General features: G+C 40.9%; 1 protein-coding gene across 3 annotated transcripts in view; it reads right to left on the reverse strand.

Annotated features, from left to right (window-relative positions):
* Positions 1 to 14,013: 14,013 nt before the first annotated feature.
* The window catches only part of LOC146861033 (putative methyltransferase DDB_G0268948), a 47,561-nt gene continuing 41,361 nt past the window's right edge, over positions 14,014 to 20,213 (reverse strand). For all 3 annotated transcript variants that reach the window (XM_085645038.1, XM_085645040.1, XM_085645039.1), the window contains 3 exons: positions 18,001 to 18,101; positions 17,307 to 17,444; positions 14,014 to 14,928 (listed from right to left, as the gene is read on the reverse strand). In XM_085645038.1, coding sequence (XP_085501164.1) covers positions 14,838 to 14,928; positions 17,307 to 17,444; positions 18,001 to 18,101 — 330 coding nt within the window. In that variant the 3' untranslated portion in view covers positions 14,014 to 14,837. The remainder of the gene's footprint in view (positions 14,929 to 17,306; positions 17,445 to 18,000; positions 18,102 to 20,213) is intronic.

Here is a 20,213-nt window from a genome sequence, read left to right on the forward strand (position 1 = left end):
ATCAAAAATTAGATTTGGAACATTGGGGGGATCCAATATAAAATTGATAATAAGGATTGGCAGGGTTATATAGAATCTTCGCAACTGTTGTGACTACAGGAAACCTGGCACTCACAACCACTTTGTATTGATGGTTTTGTCACCATATAAACACCAGCAGTACCATTAGCCCAAAGGAGGCCTGGCAATTCTGACATCCACAACAGCTCCAGTTTCACTAAAGAAGGCTTATACTGATTCACTTTTTTTCCAATTGGCCCTTTTGGAAATGGAGAATAAGCAATTGTTTGTAGTGATAAACTTTTATAACAATATTTTTAACACTATAAGATATACAGTTGTGGAGGAGCATGGCACTGAGCTTGCTGATTTTTTAAAGGGATGCAACTCTGATTGTGTTTATATTTGGATTTTAACACCTGCAAGTGCCGTTACTCAGGGCTGAGTGTGTGTGACTTTACTAACACCTTAGGGAAATATCAGGTCCACTTCCCACATGATAGATATGGGGAATCAACCAATGAACTTTTGTGTAAATAGAACCTAGAAATACTGGAGCCAAATAAAGATGAAGAAAGCATACCAGTGTCCACTTTTCAAGGGAATGGAAGTGTATCTTGTATGATAATGTCATTGTATGGCATGTAGCTTTTTAGGTCACTTTCTGTAGAATGTACTAGTTTTAATTACCACGCTTCTTAACTGTCAGCAATAAAACAAGGAAACGTGAAGTTACCCCATTAGTATTCGATATTGCTGTAGTCGGAAATAATGGAATAAATATTAAATGGACTGGGTTTGATGAAGAGTCCCTGCTAGAAGGAGTGGTAAAAGATAACAGGGCAAGCTTCACTGTCTGTACCAATGTTGAATCCTCCCCCAACATGGTAGTGGCATCGTTTGGAAAGATCATGTTGGCCATAGAGTCTAACCTAAAAAGGGTAAATAAGGGGACTAAGAAGCAGAGCATAGGATGGTTTGACTACAAATGTACACGGGCTAACCAAAACTTAAGAGAAGACTAACAGTTGGTCCCTAGGGACAAAACTGAGGCCAAATGGTTCCGACTTGTATATAAACAGACCTTAACCCAGAGAAAGAAAAACAAAAAGAGTAAGAATGGGCTAACATAAATCAGGCAGTGGGTACTAAGGATTCCACTCTAATCTGGAGGTTAATAAATATACCTTTTCTGAAACACGATTCAGAGTCAAGAGTAGAGACATTAGTTGCTCCAAGGGATTGGATAACTCACTTTGAAAATATTTTTAATGCGAGAAGTAAAAACATAGATTTAATCACAGGCAAATCATGCCCTCATCCCCCTACAGTGGGTTAGTAGGGTGGAGTTTGATTACCAAAAAACGGGGGGAAGTAGAGGTTATAGGTTAGGTTCACCCTCCACTAATACATATCTCAAAAAACAACTACCTGAACAAGTCAAGTAAACAAGAACTTAACCAGGGTAAACAGGTGGTGTCAGAAGTCAATTTGATCCTGAAGAACACCGATTGGAAAGAAAGGGAAGGATTATCTCTTTCTTGAGTCCCCTCACTCACCAGGGTTTCCCCACGGTGACATGCTTCATCATAGGGGTCCTCCCAGTCCTCTACGGACTGAGGCGTGCTACAACTTGCGAAGTTACGTAGGAGCACTAAAAAATGAAGTATGTGTAGTGTAAGTGAAAATGTGGTGGAGTGGGATAATTAAAATAATCAGCTAGTGGGCCAAGAATAAACTTTATTAGTGCTCTAAGCTGAAAAGATTAAAAACGAGGTAATATGCCAGAGAACCCTAACTATAATGGAAAGGTGTGCCTAGCATATGATCTGGTCAACTAGTTTCGAGCTTCCCCAGCTCTTCTTCAGGACTACACTGGGACCAGCCCAGTGTCGAGAAATTTGCCACTCCTAGTTAACCTGAATAAGGTGCAATAAGTGTGATGCCGCAACTATAAGGCATGCGTTTTAAAATACATACATAATGTACGTCAGCAAATAGTTTAGTACAAAGCAACAATGTGCTTCATGGTCAACGGAGGGGGTGCGGTGATCTCGTACATTTGTACGTGGAACACCACATTCTTTGATACCTAATTGGAACCAAACCTCACGGACCTTGCCTTATAGTTGCGGCATCACACTTATTGCACCTTATTCAGGTTAACTAGGAGTGGCAAATTTCTCGACACTGGGCTGGTCCCAGTGTAGTCCTGAAGAAGAGCTGGGGAAGCTCGAAACTAGTTGACCAGATCATATGCTAGGCACACCTTTCCATTATAGTTAGGGTTCTCTGGCATATTACCCCGTTTTTAATCTTTTCAGCTTAGAGCACTAATAAAGTTTATTCTTGGCCCACTAGCTGATTATTTTAATTCTCCCACTCCACCACATTTTCACTTACACTACACATACTTCATTTTTTAGTGCTCCTACGTAACTTCGCAAGTTGTAGCACGCCTCAGTCCGTAGAGGACTGGGAGGACCCCTATGATGAAGCATGTCACCGTGGGGAAACCCTGGTGAGTGAGGGGACTCAAGAAAGAGATAATCCTTCCCTTTCTTTCCAATCGGTGTTCTTCAGGATCAAATTGACTTCTGACACCACCTGTTTACCCTGGTTAGGTTCTTGTTTACTTGACTTGTTCAGGTAGTTGTTTTTTTAGATTAGTATGGTGGAGGTCACACTTGCAATTGACAAAACCACACTTGGCAAAGACCCAGGCCCGACACGGTTCCAGTGGACGCGTACAAAGCATACATGGCACAATGGGTTCAAATTTTAACAAAGGTCTGCAATGCAGATGTTCAATGATGTGTTTCACCTACTTGGAAAGATAGCATAATGTCCCAATCTTTAAAAAAGGGGATGGGGGACGCTAAATGTTACTGCCCTATATCCCTCCTGGATTTGGTGCCATGAGCGTCCTCAATTAAAAAAAAAGAATTAAATGGTCTATTTTGAACCATTTTCAAAAGCAGAAAGCCGACATGTTTCGTTGCCACCTATTTATGCAACTTCACCAAGGCTGCCAGGGAACCCGGTATTCACCTCACTTGAGACTCACACCGGACCTGTGGTTGTATGACATTAAAAAGAAGAAGAATGTGCCAAGAGTAAATACAACCTTACTTCCAACTGCACTAAAGGGTAATCTCAAAACTGCTCTAGAATGTGCATAATTACCGAGTGGTTTCTGTCATCCCTCGTACCTGCAACCCACTCTTCAGGGAATCACGCGCCAGATGGTCACGTGTCCCAGTGATGACGGCGATCGTCAGATTCAATGTACACACATTAAATCATATTACAATAATCAAATGCACTAATTTATATGTCCTTATTTCAAACTCCCACAAGTCTGATGTCAGAATATTCATTCACACTGTTTATACTCTTGCAAAACTTTAAAACACCCAATCTGGCAAGAATACTCTCCTACAACGTGGGCCTGTTTCACTCGCCACGACTCCCAACCGTGAAAGGCCAACCACAGTTTATAATCACTTGATAGATTGGAGACCTGGACAGCAGACAACACACTCCCAATATGGATTTAAGAGGGATATAGGGACGGTGGTACAGTGTATTGATCTTAATCTCCTTATTGGTAAATACACACTAGCTAAGAGGGAACACATTCATCTCTGCTTTGTATACTTAAGAAGTTCCTTTAATTGTGTTAATCATGCCAAATTATGGAAAACCATGATTAAAGTGGGTGCCGCTGCTGACAAAATATCCCACCTGTCGCAACTGTATTCATCTGTGACTGCACGAGTAAGATATGAGATTAAAGGGGAGCCTTCAAGTTTTGAGGTCTCCAGAGGTATCAGACAAGGCTGTGTCCTTGTTCCCTTTCTTTTCTCGTTGTATATAATGGGGTAGATAAAGCAATGCAGCAGATAAATGCTGATGTCCCCAATGTTAGTTCCCACCCAACTCCTCAGCTCCTCTATGCAGAGAATGCGGTATTAATATCGAAAACCCCAAAAGGCCTACAACAGCTGATTGATGTTTTGTCACATACATGGAGCAGAGGGAACCAAAGCTTAATTTGACTAAAACCTTTGTGATGGTCTGTGGGAGGGGAAAAACAAAAAAAGAGCCATTATGTGAGGGACTTCACGTTAGAAGAAGTTCAAAGATTTACTTATCTCCCATAATGGTAACTGGGATCCCCATGTTGAAATAGCAAAGCCTAAGTTTATTAGATCCGTGTAGACAATATTTAGATTTGCCTGGAAGATAGGAAATAAACCCATATGTGACATTGTACAACTGTATAAAAGCAAATGCATTGTGTTAGTCTCTAATAGGGCAACTGTGTGGGGTATGGCCGATGTCTTCACATTACAATCTTATGACAACTTCTTTCTCTGTAGACTTTTGGCAGTTTCTAGGTCTGTACCTGTATATTTTATACATAGAGAAACAAACGTAACCTATCTTGAGGATATAATATATGTAAGGGCAATAACCTCTTGGTATAACATCTGGAGTAAGAAGGGGACTACATTTACCAGGGATATCATTGAGGATTGTCTCGCTCCTGACCATTACGACAAGATCCCTTGGTTGGTGTATATGGGTGACTTACTTAGAGAATTTGATGAAAACATATCATTAAGAACCCTGCTAGTATTCTATAGTATGGCAAAAAATAATACAAAATGATAATCTTAGAAAAAAAGAGAGAATGAGAGAAAAAGAATAGAAAATAAAAAAATGAGTGTGTCAGGATATATGGCCGGACCAATTCAACCACGTGTACAAAAATATTTAATAAGGGTAACAAATGTACAAGAAAGATTTTACCTGATTAGACTATGGATGAGCACCTTACACCATTTAGTAGCATTCCCAAAAATAGAGGCATGGAAGAGATATATACCTAAATCCCCCTGCAACTAGAAAGCTACCCAGTTCACAGCCCATTTTATGATTTTGTGCAGGCTTTATGAAGATCATAGCCAGGCATTTTTTGACCTCTCTTTTTAACTAAGAATTGTTTTTTATAAAGATTCAATAACTTTAAATGTAAACTCAAAAAATGTGTTGTGTGCCAAACAGTCACAGGCTATATCTTTCAGGCAATGAAGAGAAGGAAACTCCTTGCCCATCAGGATTGGTCCATGAAGAAGAAAGTAAGTTAATTTCAGGCAGTGGTTGCTAATGTCTGTACATTTACATTATTTTCTTGACTTCCCTGCATAAGGTTTGTTATATTCCATATAGGTACCCTATATAGGCGCAGGTAACATTGCAACCTTTCACCTATATTCTTCCCTACATTACATACATAACGGTTCTTAGGGACTGACCTTTTACCTAGATACAACACTGCATTCAGAACGCGGGTTTTTCCTAGTTCTAATCTCATGCATTATGCATGAGGTTTCTTGGAAGCACAGCAGGACTACCATCTCCCGTATAATATCCCTGAATAAAGTTCAGCCCTGACGTCATCCTTTAGGCGGACACAGTAACACAGCAAGGTAGGACCCCTGGGGAGATTTATGGGTATATATACATCACAGCTTGCTCACAAGCATAGAGGAGACCGAGACTTCCCGGCTGATACACTGACCAGAGACGCTGAGGTTCCTGCATGCAGACACTCCAGCTCGCAGTGGTCTAACATCCCTCGCGGGGTGTCCCACTTGAGATCAGAAAGGGGTCCCATATTCTCCCACTCTCAGGTAAAGGGGTTGACTAGATCCTAGAGGGATTCTTGGCATAACACCTACACAGATGCTAGGTACATTTAGGTACATCTAGTTAGGGAGGCATCGTAGGAGTAGGCACTTTTTATCATGTATTTTATGTACTTGTATATATTCATGATTACTGCAAGATGGTAGAACTGTACCATCCTTTTACTTTCATAGTACTTCTAATCATATATCTCTGCTACTGTCCAATGGTTGTTGCAGCTCATCTATTCTACACTAGAATAACAACTGTTCAATAAATTCTTATTGCAAACGCCCAGCCTGTTTATTCTGTGTAGCTCTCTGAGACAAACTAAGTGAGCACGAGTGACTGAGAGTAAGGTAGTATATTGATCTCACGATTCTGAGGGATCAGGGTTGTCATGTTCTGAGGCTGCCAAGAACTATTCTCTCCAGATAAGAGGAGATTCTAGTGGCACTGTGAACTAGCTGATACAGACAGGCCAACATATCCGGTGGGGGTGCACGGAATTAGTCTGCCACCAATCCCACAGTTTATGTTATCAAATTGCGCAGATCCTGTATAGGTTATACAGAAACTATGCAACAGGTTTTTGAATACTATTCCTCATGGTTAGTGCCTGTTTTTAACAAGGGTATATTTTTATAGGATTTCAACATACTTAACTTATTATAAAGAATAAAACAAATGTTTAGTCTTTTCTAGATGTGTTTTTTTTTTACACCTTCCATACAACAGGAAATACTAAGCATATTCTGTACATTAGTGTTTTGCACATTGGTCTATGTTGAAAAATGTAATAGGAAGTTTTGGATTTACAAATAAACCACAAAGAGGGTGTTCTAAAGACAGAGGTTTATATAAACCCACAGACAAAGGCAGGTTTTTTTTACAGTTTGAGAGCTACCACCCCAAGCACTCATGGAAGGTCTACCCACAGAATAATTACTAAGACTGGGACACAATTGTACAGAGGTAGCGAAATATAGAGAACATGTGACAATACTCAGCAATAAGTTACAGGAAAAGAATTACCATCATCAGGGTAAAAAAAGAGAGCCATGAACCACAACAGGGAAGCTCTGTTGAGCACTTATAAGAAACCAGGGGATACTAGACCAATCTGGATTACAACCTTTACTCCCGTTTCCAAAGCTCAGGGAATTTGAGGATTACATACCCCATGTTCTTGTTCAGGCAGGGCCAAGGCCTACAGGGTACTCTGGTGCATACATGCCCAAAGAAAGAACAAACAGCAACCCAAATTAAACTATGGCACACCCCCACACCGATGGGTCATCAACCCTGTGGTGGCAATGGGGTATGTAAGTTCACGAAGAAGTGCAAATCTGTAGACTTGGGCCTGGCGGACCCATGGCCTCTCAAACACCTGACGATTTGTATCTCTAGTCATGTGATATACGTGCTTAAGTGCCCATGCGGGCTTCTGCATATTGGCATGACCACTAGGAAAATATGGGGCCGCATTACAGAGCAAAGAAGCACAATAAGATGTAGAAAGCAATAAGTTACAGGAAAAGAATTACCCTGAAAAAACCATCATCAGGGTAAAAAAAGAGAGCCATGAACCACAACAGGGAAGCTCTGTTGAGCACTTATAAGAAACCAGGGGATACTAGACCAATCTGGATTACAACCTTTACTCCCGTTTCCAAAGCTCAGGGAATTTGAGGATCACATACCCCATGTTCTTGTTCAGGCAGAGCCAAGACCTACAGGGTACTCTGGTGCATACATGCCCAAAGAAAGAACAAACAGCAACCCAAATTAAACTATGGCACACCCCCACACCGATGGGTCATCAACCCTGTGGTGGCAACGGGGTATGTAAGTTCACGAAGAAGTGCAAATCTGTAGTCTTGGGCCTGGCGGACCCATGGCCTCTCAAACACCTGACGATTTGTATCTCTAGTCATGTGATATACGTGCTTAAGTGCCCATGCGGGCTTCTGCATATTGGCATGACCACTAGGAAAATATGGGGCCGCATTACAGAGCAAAGAAGCACAATAAGATGTAGAAAGGATAATACAAAACTGACCAGACACTGCATCGATCAACAACACAGTGTAGATGACATTGAATGGTACGTAACTGAGAAGCTAGAACAGAGGCACACAGATATGATCAAAGCACTGCTAAAATATAAGCAGCACTTGGTATTTCGCCTCCACGCATATAACCAAGGCTTGAATGATGATATGCCGTGGGGTGCTCTGGAAAAAAAAAAATAATAAGTTGGGGTCTCCTTCGATTACTCCATCAGGTGTGCTACAACCTTATGTAAATAAACCAGAGCTAATAATATTGTGGTGCCTCTCCCCTTGAATTTAACAATGGACCTTAGTCCAGTACATGTATGAGTTAAAGCCCCTTTATTTGTATTTTCTTCCCACCTGAATAACTGGCCAGATTTATAGTTCTACAGGGGCCTGAATTTGCATATACTAAAACCTATAGGACTCTTTAATATCTTACATGTATGTATTTAAAAAAAAATGCAGAATAGGATAACCTGAACAAGGAGTATCATTACAAAGTGGACAGGTTAGTCCAGGATTACAACAGGAAGGAGGACCAGGGCCAAGAGTATCATGATAAGTTGAAGGAAGATGCAGAAACCTAGTCAGGTCAGGAGCAGATGGGCTAGGGTCATTTAGACCAGGGACCAGAAGGGGGAGGATTAGGTGGACTAGAAGCATCAGGACCAAAAACAGGTCTAGGAGGACGGGAGAGGTCAGAACCAAGGGGTCCACGACCTGATGTTTTTAGTGGTACAGGAGGACAAGGAACTCGGGTATTAGGATCAAGCTGGTAAAGATCAGGGGAACGAGGACAAGCAGAGCCATGAGGACCAATGGGAATGGACCAGGACCAAAATGAACAGGCCCAGCCCAAGAGGAACTAAAAAGGAGGACCAGTGGGCACAAAAAAACCAGGTGGACCACAAGGACCATGGCAAGGATAATCAGAAGGACCCAAACCAGGAAGACTAGGAGTGCCCACCCGAGGAGAATCAGGACAGAGGGGATAGGTGGATAAGAACCCAGCAGACCAGCAAGAGCAGGGTGAAAATCAATAGTACCAGGATCAGGAGGTCAGGGCTAAAACAAGGATGAGCCAGGAGCACGGCCAAGAAGGCCAGGGTCAGGAAGGACTACAACCAGGAGCACCAGATTCAGGAAACCAGACCAGGGTCAGGAAGGACTACAACCAGGAGCTCCAGATTCAGGAAACCAGTACCAGGGTGACCAGAACTAGTTGAAACAGGGTCAGGATAAGGAGCAGTAGGACCAAACCAACCCAGAAAAGGAGGACTTGGAACAGGACTGGGAGGAGGACCAACACCTAAAGGCACAGAAGTCCCTGGAAGAGAAGGAAGAAGAACGGAAGCAGGAGGACACCTGTGTGATTCTAGGCCACATGTATTAGGATTACCCCTTGTATAAATGATTCTTATTCATGGTTATTATGCTGTCAACCCCTTGAAACCTCCACCTCATCAGCCCACGTGTAGAAGTGATAACTATCTGCTGGAAAAGCAGAACATACAAAGTGTGACCTCGGAGTGATAGATGACTTAAGCTATTTGATTCTGGCACAGTAGTCAGAGGGTGGATCTGAGGGCATAGGGACTGAAACGTGGCAGAGGAGTTTAAGAGTGGATGGGTTGTCGCCTGCCCCATCCCCTTAGCCGACCCATCTTCCTTGTTCCGGGCATTGAGTTTATCCAGCCCTAGTCCTGATCTCTTCCCCTTCTTGATACTCCTATGGACTGGTAGGGTCCCCCTCTCAGGGGAGCACATGCTGCTATTTCTGATTGTGGATTGCCTTGTGGGTTTGTTTTTCTGGTTGTTCTTTCAGTTTAAAATGAAACCGTACAGTGGGGTCCGGATGGTGTGGCTATCAACGCTGCTAACTCCTGTGCCTCTTCCTCAGCCGCAACACACGCTCTACAATGTGTATCATATGCTCCTTTTGTCTACTAGCGGCCGGCCGGAAGGTTGTAGGCCCATCTTTGTATATTTTTTGAGTTTTGTAATAAACGGTTTCAAAAAAAAAAAAAAAAAAAAAAAAAAAGAGTGGATGGGTTAAAATGAGTGTGGTCTGTGAAGGAAGATAGAAGGGGTTGGAGACTCTCCAATGACTAACGTCAGGAAAAATGGTTAATGGCTAACAAAGAGGTCAAAGGGCTATGGTAAGCAGCAAAGGGCAACTCAGGATTTTAAGAAGACTCTGAAGAGCAAAAATTAATTCCCACTTTGGGAGTTTGTTTTGGAAATACAAAAACATTTTTTAAAGTGTAATGGCCGGCCATCATGCCTAATTGCACTGTCCCTCTGCAGAGGTGGTTGGGGGACAAGTTAGGAGGGCCACCAAGAGGCGTCACAGGGTGAGTGCTTGTTGTCTAAGATTAGGACTTCAGTTTTATCTGTGATGAGTTGGAGGCACCTGTTTTTCATAAAAGCAGCGTTGTTGCTTACGCAGTTGGCGAAATTTGCTTTGGTGTTGCTTGTTGAGTTGTTAAGGGAGAGGATCACCTGTGATCCAACTATGTAGAAAACTATCTTAATGCCATCTGCTCTGATGATGTTCGTGAGGAGTGACATGTAGATGTTGAAGAGTGTCGGGCTGTACGAAGATCCCTGAGAGACTCCGCAGATGAGTTTCTTTGGTTCTGAGGTGTAGGGGGAATTCCAACTAATTGAGTTCTGTCCCTGAGGAAGGAGGATATCCACTTAAGGGCTGACTGCAGATACCCAAGTACCGAAGCTTTCTGATGAGTCACTTGTGGGAGACCGTATTGAAAACTGAGAGGTCGTTGAGGATGAGTGCACCTGTTTCTCTTCGGTCGAGGATGCTTCTGATGTCATAGGTGGCCACAATGAGGGTTGTCCCTGTGCTGTGGTTGGTGTGAAAGCCTGATTGAAAGGTTTCTAGGAGTTGATTGAGTTCTAGGTGGTCTGCGAGCTGATATTGATAGCTTTCTCCATGACTTTAGCTGGAAAAGGCAGAAGTGAGATGGGCCTGTAGCTGCTGAGAGTGTTGGGGTCCACTATTGGTTTCTTCAATAGGGTGCTGGTTTCTGCATTTTTCCAGCAAGATGGAAAGGTGTTGGTGGTATTGGTGGTGTTGAGGGTAGCCGTGAGCGCTGAGGAGATGATGGCTCTTTCAAAGTTGTATATTAAGTGAGGGCATGGGTCTCAGGGGGCTCCTGAGTTGATGGTATTCATAAGGCAGTGGTTTCGTCATTCAAGAGGGGCATCGAGTTGCTTAGCTGCTGTTTGGCAATTAAGGAGGTGTCCGGCTGGTAGGGGGAGTTGGTATCAATATGCTATGTGTCAAATGTACTGTAGATTTCTAGATTCTGTTCGATGAATTTTGTGAGGTTGTTGCAGAGTGCTTGGGATGGGTTGATGTTGTTGTTGGCAGCTGTGTGTTCGGAGATCCTTCACAATGCCAAACAGTTTTTTGTGGTTGTTGGAGCCAGCTTCGAATCTGAGAGTTAGGGCCTTTTTCTTTGCATCTCATAGTTGTTGGTGGTAGAGGTTTAGGGGTTTAGGGCAGCTATGAATAGGGTTATTGCAGTGGTGTTTTTGTCAAGTCTCCATTTTCTCTCAAGTGGTGTTTGGACTACTTGAGGTAGTTTGTGATCCAGCTGGGTCGTTTGTTGTTTTTGTGGGTCTTGTTTCTGGTGGGAGCGTTGCAGTTGGTGCAGTCAGGACAGTCAGTGAGCCATTTATTGAAGAACTTGGTAACGACATTGATGTTCCCTGTGCGGTTGTTTGGGCATTCCTGTAGCGTCTTGGTCCAGAGGTATGCAACTTGTCCAAGCAGAAATCACCAATCTAGTCAGGGTGAGCTGGATACACACTAAAAGATAACTTGTGCTCACCGTCTGGTAGCTTGGCACAGAGAGGTCAGGCCTATTTAAAGAGGCAATGTGTAAAGTATTTGTGCAACCCGCACATACAGTAACACAATGAAAACACCACAAAAATACAGGGTGAGAAAATAGATTATATTTGTATGACTAAAACAAGGCCAAAATGACAAATGTCCAATAAGTAGAACCGGAGGTATGCATTTTTAAAGGATAAAGTAGTGCGTAGTAGTAAATAGCGCTTTGGGGTTACTAGAGGTCACGCTGGACCGGGATAACTTCAAAGTTCAAACCGACCACGATGTTGCAAACCATTTTAGAGCTAATGACCCCTGAGTTGGAGTGGTAACTAATTTACAAAGTGGAAGAGGTCCCTTTAGGACACCTGCCCCTGTGTAAATCATGTTGGCTGCCTCGGGGGGAGGGGGGTTTCCAAATCTTAAAATATATATTTTTTTTAACAATTCCTTTTTAGGAATTGGCTGCTTTGGAAAAATGAATGGTTTCCATTTTTAGGTTTCGCCCGCACAACGCCTGTGCTGTGCTTGAGAAATCTATTGTTTTTAATATGAACTTAAAAGGGATTTACATCACTCCTCCTCTCTTTGCTAGCTTCTCATTGGTTCCTGTGAGTGTCACTTACCTTTTCTCCATTTCTATTGGCTGTAGCATATTTTCCTGCATTTACCAATGCTTGTTCCTCGTATGCTTCTCTTATCAGTTTTCCACAGCCGAAATACTGTTAACATCTGCTTTGATGGAACTATATTTTCATAAAGTTTTGCCTTTTACTCTTGTAGCATATTTATATAACAATGTATCGCCCGGAGAGATTAGACGATTTGCATAGAATCACAGGATGTTGCGTGGCAGGACTGAGACTCAAACCAGAATTCCCAGCTCTCAAGTCAGCAGCTTTGCCCTCTGCGCCACATCCTCCCCACTTTTGTGTTTTCTGTCAGGGAACTCTTTCCTTCTGCCAGACGATGATTGATGAAAACAGCTCTTTATTCACTACATAGGTGAAACCGATGCATTACCAATGCTTGTTTAATGCAGTAATAGAGATGGTGGTGTGCTGTCCCTTGCAAGCCACCATCCACGTGATTACAGCCAATCACAAAGGGTCACAAATTGACACTTGCCTAATGACTAGTAATTAGCCACATTGTTCTACAACCTCCTGTGATTCAGTATTTTGTGAACCGACCGGACAGTACATTGGTCGCTTTGCAAAATACTAGTCAATTCGCAAAAAGTATGTGCTGAATTTGCAACCACTTTTTGTGCAGAAAATAATACATCAGGACACTCACATTCATGAAGAGATGGTTTAGTCCTTGTTTGCAGTTTTACCTGGTGTAAGGGCCTGTTGAAATCTGCATTTGCATAATAAAATGAAATGTATGCTGTTTAGACTGCAGCAGGGTAAATAGTGAAGTAGCTTTGCTATTTGCCTGACTACAGGCCAAGTTGTGCCTACTGTCTACTATTTAATCAGCCACCTGGTGAATAATTAAGTATCTTTTCAAGTTATTAGCAAGACCAATGGCAATACAATACATAATTTCTGCTATTTAGCCAGCTGCCGGGTAAATATTGAAATTTCTTTGGTACTTGCCAGGCTACTGGTCAAATAATATATCATTTCTGCTATATAACAAGCAGCCACATACATAATTACGATTATTTGCTATTTGCATGACTGCTGGCCTAATTGTACATGCCTGGTGTTTTGCCAGCAACTGGGCAATGAGTGAAGATTTTTTGTTTGCTTGACTGCTGGCCAAATAGTAGAAAACCCCTGCTATTTAGCCAGTTGCCATGAAAATAGTGAAGTCTCCTTGTTGTTTGCACAGCTGCTGGACAAACAGTACAGAATCACTAATATTTAGTCAGTGGCTGGTTAAACGGTAGGGTAAATAGTGAAACCTTTCTGCTATTTGCACAACTATCAGCCAAATTGTACAGGATCTCAACTATTTAGCTAACAGTGGGTAAACAGTGAAGTTTTTTTGCTACTTGCACGACCACCAGCCAAACAGTGCAGAATCTATATAATTTAGAAAGAGGCTGGGTAAATAGTGAAGTTTTTCTTCTATTTTCAAGTCCACCGACCAAATAGGAAATAATTTCTACTATTTAGTCACTGGCCAAGTGAATAGCAGAGAAAATTCACCATTTACCCCACAGCCAGGTAAAGAACCGCTACCAGAGAAATGCCTTTCCCCAGGAACACGTCAGTAGCAAAATAGAGTAATAATAGGGAGTCAGAAGCTCCCCTCACACACCTAGGCCCTAGTGCCATCGCATCTGCTGCACTATTGACACCTACGCCCCTGCTTAGAGGGCTCTTGGTTCATTTTGCAGCCAAAGGAACAGAAAGAACATGCAGGAGTCTTTATCACACATACAAGTCTACAAGTATTTTATTAAATACACAACTGTACAAAAATATAAGACATTTTTTAAAAAAAACAAGAATCCGAGCCACAAGAGGGATTAAAAGTGGAAGGAGCTATAAAATTGAACTTTTTAGTTGCTTTTTTGAGAGTCATGGTGCTGGAGGTGTTACAAGAAATGAATGGGAGAAGGTGCTAGAAATGTGAATAGCGTCCATGTCAGCCTGCTGGCTAGTAATCACTCACTGATTACCGTTTGTTTATCTAGGGCACAGACAGCTAAAGCAACTTACACAAGGACAGTGTTGTGCTATGAGGATGCGGGATTTGAACCACAGAATGCCAACTTCCAGCCCAGTTTTTCTCCATCACTGCAGCCCATTGAATCATAAGATGGCAAGAGGCTGGCACATACCCACTTTTATTTAGCTTTATCTCTACGTGACACTGAGGGCTGTATGTACATGCCTTCTATGGATCATGGTTTATCTTGACTCGGGGCCTAAATGATTTATGTACAGGTATATTTTAAGGGAAAAGAAAAAGTTTATGTTGCAGAGCTGGTAGCTGTATTTGACATCCTCAAAAGATAAGTGTTCATGGGCTACCAACCTAAACAAGAGCGAACAGAATTATGGACTCTGCAACATCGCAACTTGTTTTAGGCCTCTAAAAAACAAAAATAAATTCTGTCCTGTTAACTCTTTTATTTACAGGCGTCTAGAGAGCAGCAGCTTATCCAGGCCCTAGTGGGGGCCCAGAGAGGATCCACTTCCGGGTTACAGAGAAGTGATGGGTTATCACAGTCCAGGTAAGGAAGGTGATGCTGGTGCTCATGCAGGTTTTCGGGCCAGCACACAGTAGTACTCGGCAACAAAGTCCACCTTCGTGTCCATGGAGGTGACGCCCAAGGTCTCCAGAATCCTGTGAGGAGAAAAGGACACAATTGGGCATCAAGAAGGTTTTTTTGGGTCAATGGCATTGAGATTGGGCATCAGATCAGACAGACAAAGCTCTTCTGGAGGTAAAATTCAAACAGAATAAGGGACCCTGCACTGAGAGTTCTTCTTAAGAAAACTCATAACAGAACAGTGGACCCTGCTCTGACAAGTCGATCATACCTAGACTGAGAAGCTATGGAGAACTCTGGCATTGAGTAGTAGGAGAAATGTACATACATCATAATTAAAGCTCCCTGTTTCCCGTTTTTACTGATTTTTACAGATAAATACAGACAGAAAACTATTTTTTTTCCTTTCTGTATTTATTTTTAAATGTGGATAAAAACGGAAATTTGGTTGTTTTTGAGTGGTTCTAAATGCTGTCTATCATGACTGCCAGGCCAATAGCTGTGTAGATTGACAGATATTGATTGATATATATGGATTTTAGTAAAGAGTTTTAAACAGCAGATTTGCACAAACTTGATATTAAAATGTACATACTTTCTTACAAGTGCATATTTTACCAACTGAGTGTGTATATATCATTGAAACCCGTGAGGCGTTCAGGCACGAGTGCACATCAACTGGTTAAATAAATGCAGAAATATTCCCATTTCAGCTTAATTTTTTACAAAACAAAAAATAAATATGGATAAATACATGTAAAATTAGCAAAAAATAAATATGGATAAATACAGACGGAAATGACAAAAAAATAAATACCATAAAACCGGGAGCCCTAATCATAATCAAGTCTCCCATTTTCCCATTTTTACAGCTAAAGAAAGACTGAAAACACACCCGCTCTTTGTATTTGTTAAATGTGGTAAAAAAAGGGTCTTATGTAGAGTTTGGCGGATGGGATACTCTGTCAGAAATGTAATGGACATAATAAGTGTATTATAGCCTATAGTCTAAGTAGGACAGTCATGATTTTTAGGCCAAGGACTCTGCAGACTGAGAGGGGAGTATACTAGGTTTTCTAATGCAGTTTTTAACTGTCTCAGATGTGCAAGCATTTATACTGCTATGTAAATGTTTTTCTAAGAGTGATGCATCCTATATGTCTTCTTTTAGCACTAATACGCTTCAAGGGTTGAAGTGCTACTGGGCCCTCATCAGTTTAAAAAAAATAGAAATATATCAGAAGCAGCTTAATATTTTCAAAAACACAAAATAAATATGAATAAAAGCAGGTAAAATTAGCAAAAAATACATTTGGATAAATATAGGTGGAGAAGTTAAAAAAAATAAATCCGAAGAACAGGAAGCCCTAATGATAATATTGAAGAGACAAAATAATTGAGAGTTTTACAAACGTAGTGATACGTGGCTGTATCCTGCCGGATTGTTCAACTTGAAGTCACTGCTAAAAAACAGCAGCCAGTATACGTCCCTTTTATGTATATTTGTAAACTTATTTTTCATCCTTTTATTTGGCAGGTTCGTATACTGCCATCAAAAGAAACCATAATTTCAATGCAGTATGAAAGGTACAATTAAAGAAAGCCCCATTACTAATTAGCAACTACATATATGCAATATGGTCTTTTATTTTGAGTTAACAAAGTATAGTTTTCTATTCAACCTTGTAGGGGATTTTTGTAGTAATGCCATATTTAAGGAAGGTGTCATACAGTCAGTGCTTAAATTGAGCTGGTGGTTTTCGGTGCTTAGTCCTGCACTAAATTGTCAACACCAGCACTAATGACAGTCTGCCACATGGCGGTGCTGTATATCTAATTTAAAGATGAGCAAAACAATAGCTGTTTATTAATACCATATGCTTAAAAAAATGACTAATACATGCCACCAAAGCAATCCTTATAGCTTTGAGGTACTGGAATAGTCTGAATTGTCACTGGCAGTATTGACTGGGGCAATGGGTGGTACAAGCTGCAGTGAACTCCTGGCAAGGGCCACAGCATGTAGGTTTTTACAAATTAAGCACTGCAGACAGTAGAGCTGAAATCTAGATTCTTACTTTTTTGAAATGTGGAGTGTTTCAAAATATCGCTTTTTTAGCTAGCCTCAAAAGACTTATAGGCAATTGAATTTATAGTTTGCCTTTACTAGGCTAACTACGCCACCATTTAATTCATATATTAAAAGCCATGTATCCACCAGAAACTTGACTACAAACAAAAACAGAAAACCTTTGTTGCTGAAAGCTAAGTGGCACCAAAAGCAGCTTTTTTTCTATTCCTTAAAACTTTTAAGGGATAAGTTCTGATTTATTTGGGTACAAAATAATATGGTGCAATCAAAGTTAATCTACTTCATTATTGTTATTTTAAGATTGTTGAATTACTGTTACTCTGTGACAAAAACACCATTTGTGAATACTCAATTTCTTACTTTTTTTGTGTTTTGGACAAAAAGTCTTTTGCTCCCTCCGGGTCAAGAGCCTTGTAAGTCTGGTACATGTAGAGAGACTCAAGGAAACCCATCAATTCTGTCACTGTCATAGGAAATGTCTCAGAAATATCATCAACTCTGCAAGAAAGTAAGTTATTTAAGGTTATTGGTTGAGTCAACGAAAGCAGTGTAACAACAATCCTTTGGTGGGACACTGGAGAGAAAGGGGATGCACAACATTTCAGTAATATAAAGCAGGGTTTGGAAAAGACAATGCATATTATTTTAAATGCTTTTTGCATATTATATGATTAAGCAATTGAAATAATATACATTCATGTATTATGTGATTTAAACAAAGGGGTTCTAGTTAAAACAAACAGGACAGGTGACGAGTTATAAAATGACTGCTGTGATTGAGTACCATTTTAAACTGGCCTCCATACTATCAAAGATAGTACCTATATTTGAGCGCCATTCAAAGATAGCTCATAGAGCTATGTTTTTACACTGTTCAGCTATTTTGTGGATGTTACTGTTCTGAGAATTTGAGACATGCATGCTCACACGCAGCTTTGCCTAGAGTGGACTGGAAAGGACAGTGGGTGCCCCTGCAGAAACACATAAACAGACGTGCACAGACCTAGGAACACTCAGACACACATACATGGACAAACAACGTAAATTCTTTAACCTCTTCTTGTCTGTATATGGTACGGCTTCAAATATCTGCTGATATTTGTTTTGGATATGGATAAAGCATTCATGGGCATACTTAAAGAGGAACTCCATGGCCTGTAGAGAAAAAAGAAAGGCAGTCAGTGTGCTGCAGCATACTCTTGACTTCTAAGTCTACATGTCTCTACATGTTGTCACATTTACTGTTATACGACAGTTCAGTGCACATCCTGTGGGAGCAGATAGCATGCATTTAATACATTTACATTTGAAACTACATTCCATAAATAAAAATAAAGGTACCAGGACAGGTGTAAGCCTCTTAAACAGTTTTGTAAAGCCGGTCACCTGACATTGACACGGTGGTCCAATTTGAAGTTTCAATTGACATGCATTTTGGAGTGGATGAATATTTTGGTGGGTAACAATAATTCCTTTTCTGACATAGAAAAGAGTTTAACTGTAAAAAGCAGGATTATCTATGAGCTATCCATCTGAAGCTTGGGTAGTAATTTGGGTCATGATAGAGTACATGAGTACTACATTATGTGATCTGTTGTAGTGCCTGGTTTAGTCTAGCAGCTAGATTCATTTGTAGGAACAGATATTTATAAGTTCTAATCCAAGCAAACTGGACTGAGACTTCCTTCCTTCCAAAGCAGATTCACATGGAAAATAGTTTAAAAAATTGTAACTTAATTTTCAGGTCTGCATTATAGTAGGACCTCATATATCTTGAGTACTGTCAGCATGAGGGACATGATGTTATGCTATATCATCATTTGCTATTACCCTTTCATTGTACCCTTTTATCATTTACCTTCTGAGTGTCATTTGCACAAGGTGATAGGATTTTCATTAGACAGGTGAGTTTGTTGGTGTGTAGTTGTATTTGAGTAGGGTCCTTGACTCGTCCATTAAGATAATAGGGAGAATTGTATTAGACAGGCTGGAGACATGGGCAGTGAATAATGTTTAACAGGCTCCCAATATGGATTTAGGAGGGATACAGGGGTGGTGGAACAGTGTATTAACCTAAACCTTCTTATTGGTAAATATACACTAGCCAAGAGGGAACACAACCATCTCTGCTTCGTAGAGTTAAGTTGTGCCTTCCACTGTGTCAATAATACTAAACTATGGAGAACTTTGATTGAAATGGTTGCCCCTGCTGATATAGTATCTCATTTGTCGCAATTGTATTCATCTCTGACTGCACAACTAAGATATTGGATTGAAGGAGAGTGAACCTCAAGTTTTGAGGTTTCTAGGGGCATCAGGCAAGACTGTGTCCTTGTGCCCTTTCTTTTTTCATTGTATATTAATAGGATAGACAAAATATTACAACAGGTGAACGCTGATGTCCCAATAATTTGTTCCCGCCCAACCAGTCTGCTTGTGTATGTGGATGATGCAGTATTAATATCTAGAACTGCAAACGGTCTGGAACAGCTAATCGATGCTTTTGTTGCATGCATGGAGCAGAGGGATTAAAAACTAAACCCGACTAAAACATTTGTGATGGTCTGTGGGCGGGGGAAAGCCAAGAAAAAGAATAATTTTGGAAGGGACTTTAAGTTGGTTGAAGTACAAAGATTTACATATTTGGGTGTACCTATTTCTTTTAATGGCAATTGGGGCCTCCATATTGAATTGGCAAAACTTAAGTTTATTAGATCAGTGGAGGCTATATTCAGATTTTCTAGGAACATATGAAATAAACCCATACGCGATATGCTAAAACTGTACAATAGTACGTATATCTCAGCTGTATCGTATGGGGCAACAGTGTGTGGCAAGGCAAATGTCTTTTCATTACAAGCTTGTGAAAACTCATTTCTTTGCAGACTGATAGCAGTCCCTAGATCCATGTCCGTTTACAATACACACAAAGAAACTAATGTAACCTCCCTTGTAGACATAATACATATTAGGGCAGTAATCTCCTGGTATAACAAGTGGAGTGAGAAGGGAACAAAGTTCACCAGGGACATTATTGAGGACTGTTTAGCCCTTAAGTATTCTGATAAAATTCCCTGGTTAGCATACAAAGGCAACTTACTCAGAGGCGTTGATGAAAACTTATTAGCTAAGAACCCTGTTAGCATATTACGGTATGGAAAGAAGGAATTGAAAATGTTATTTTTAGAGACATAAGGTTATGCCAGAGAAAGCGGGGAAGGTAAAAAAACGAGTGTGTTGAGATATATGACCGGACCAATCCAACCA

Source organism: Triturus cristatus, chromosome 3_1 (assembly GCF_964204655.1).
Source record: "Triturus cristatus chromosome 3_1, aTriCri1.1, whole genome shotgun sequence".
NCBI classification, from domain to species: domain Eukaryota; kingdom Metazoa; phylum Chordata; class Amphibia; order Caudata; family Salamandridae; genus Triturus; species Triturus cristatus.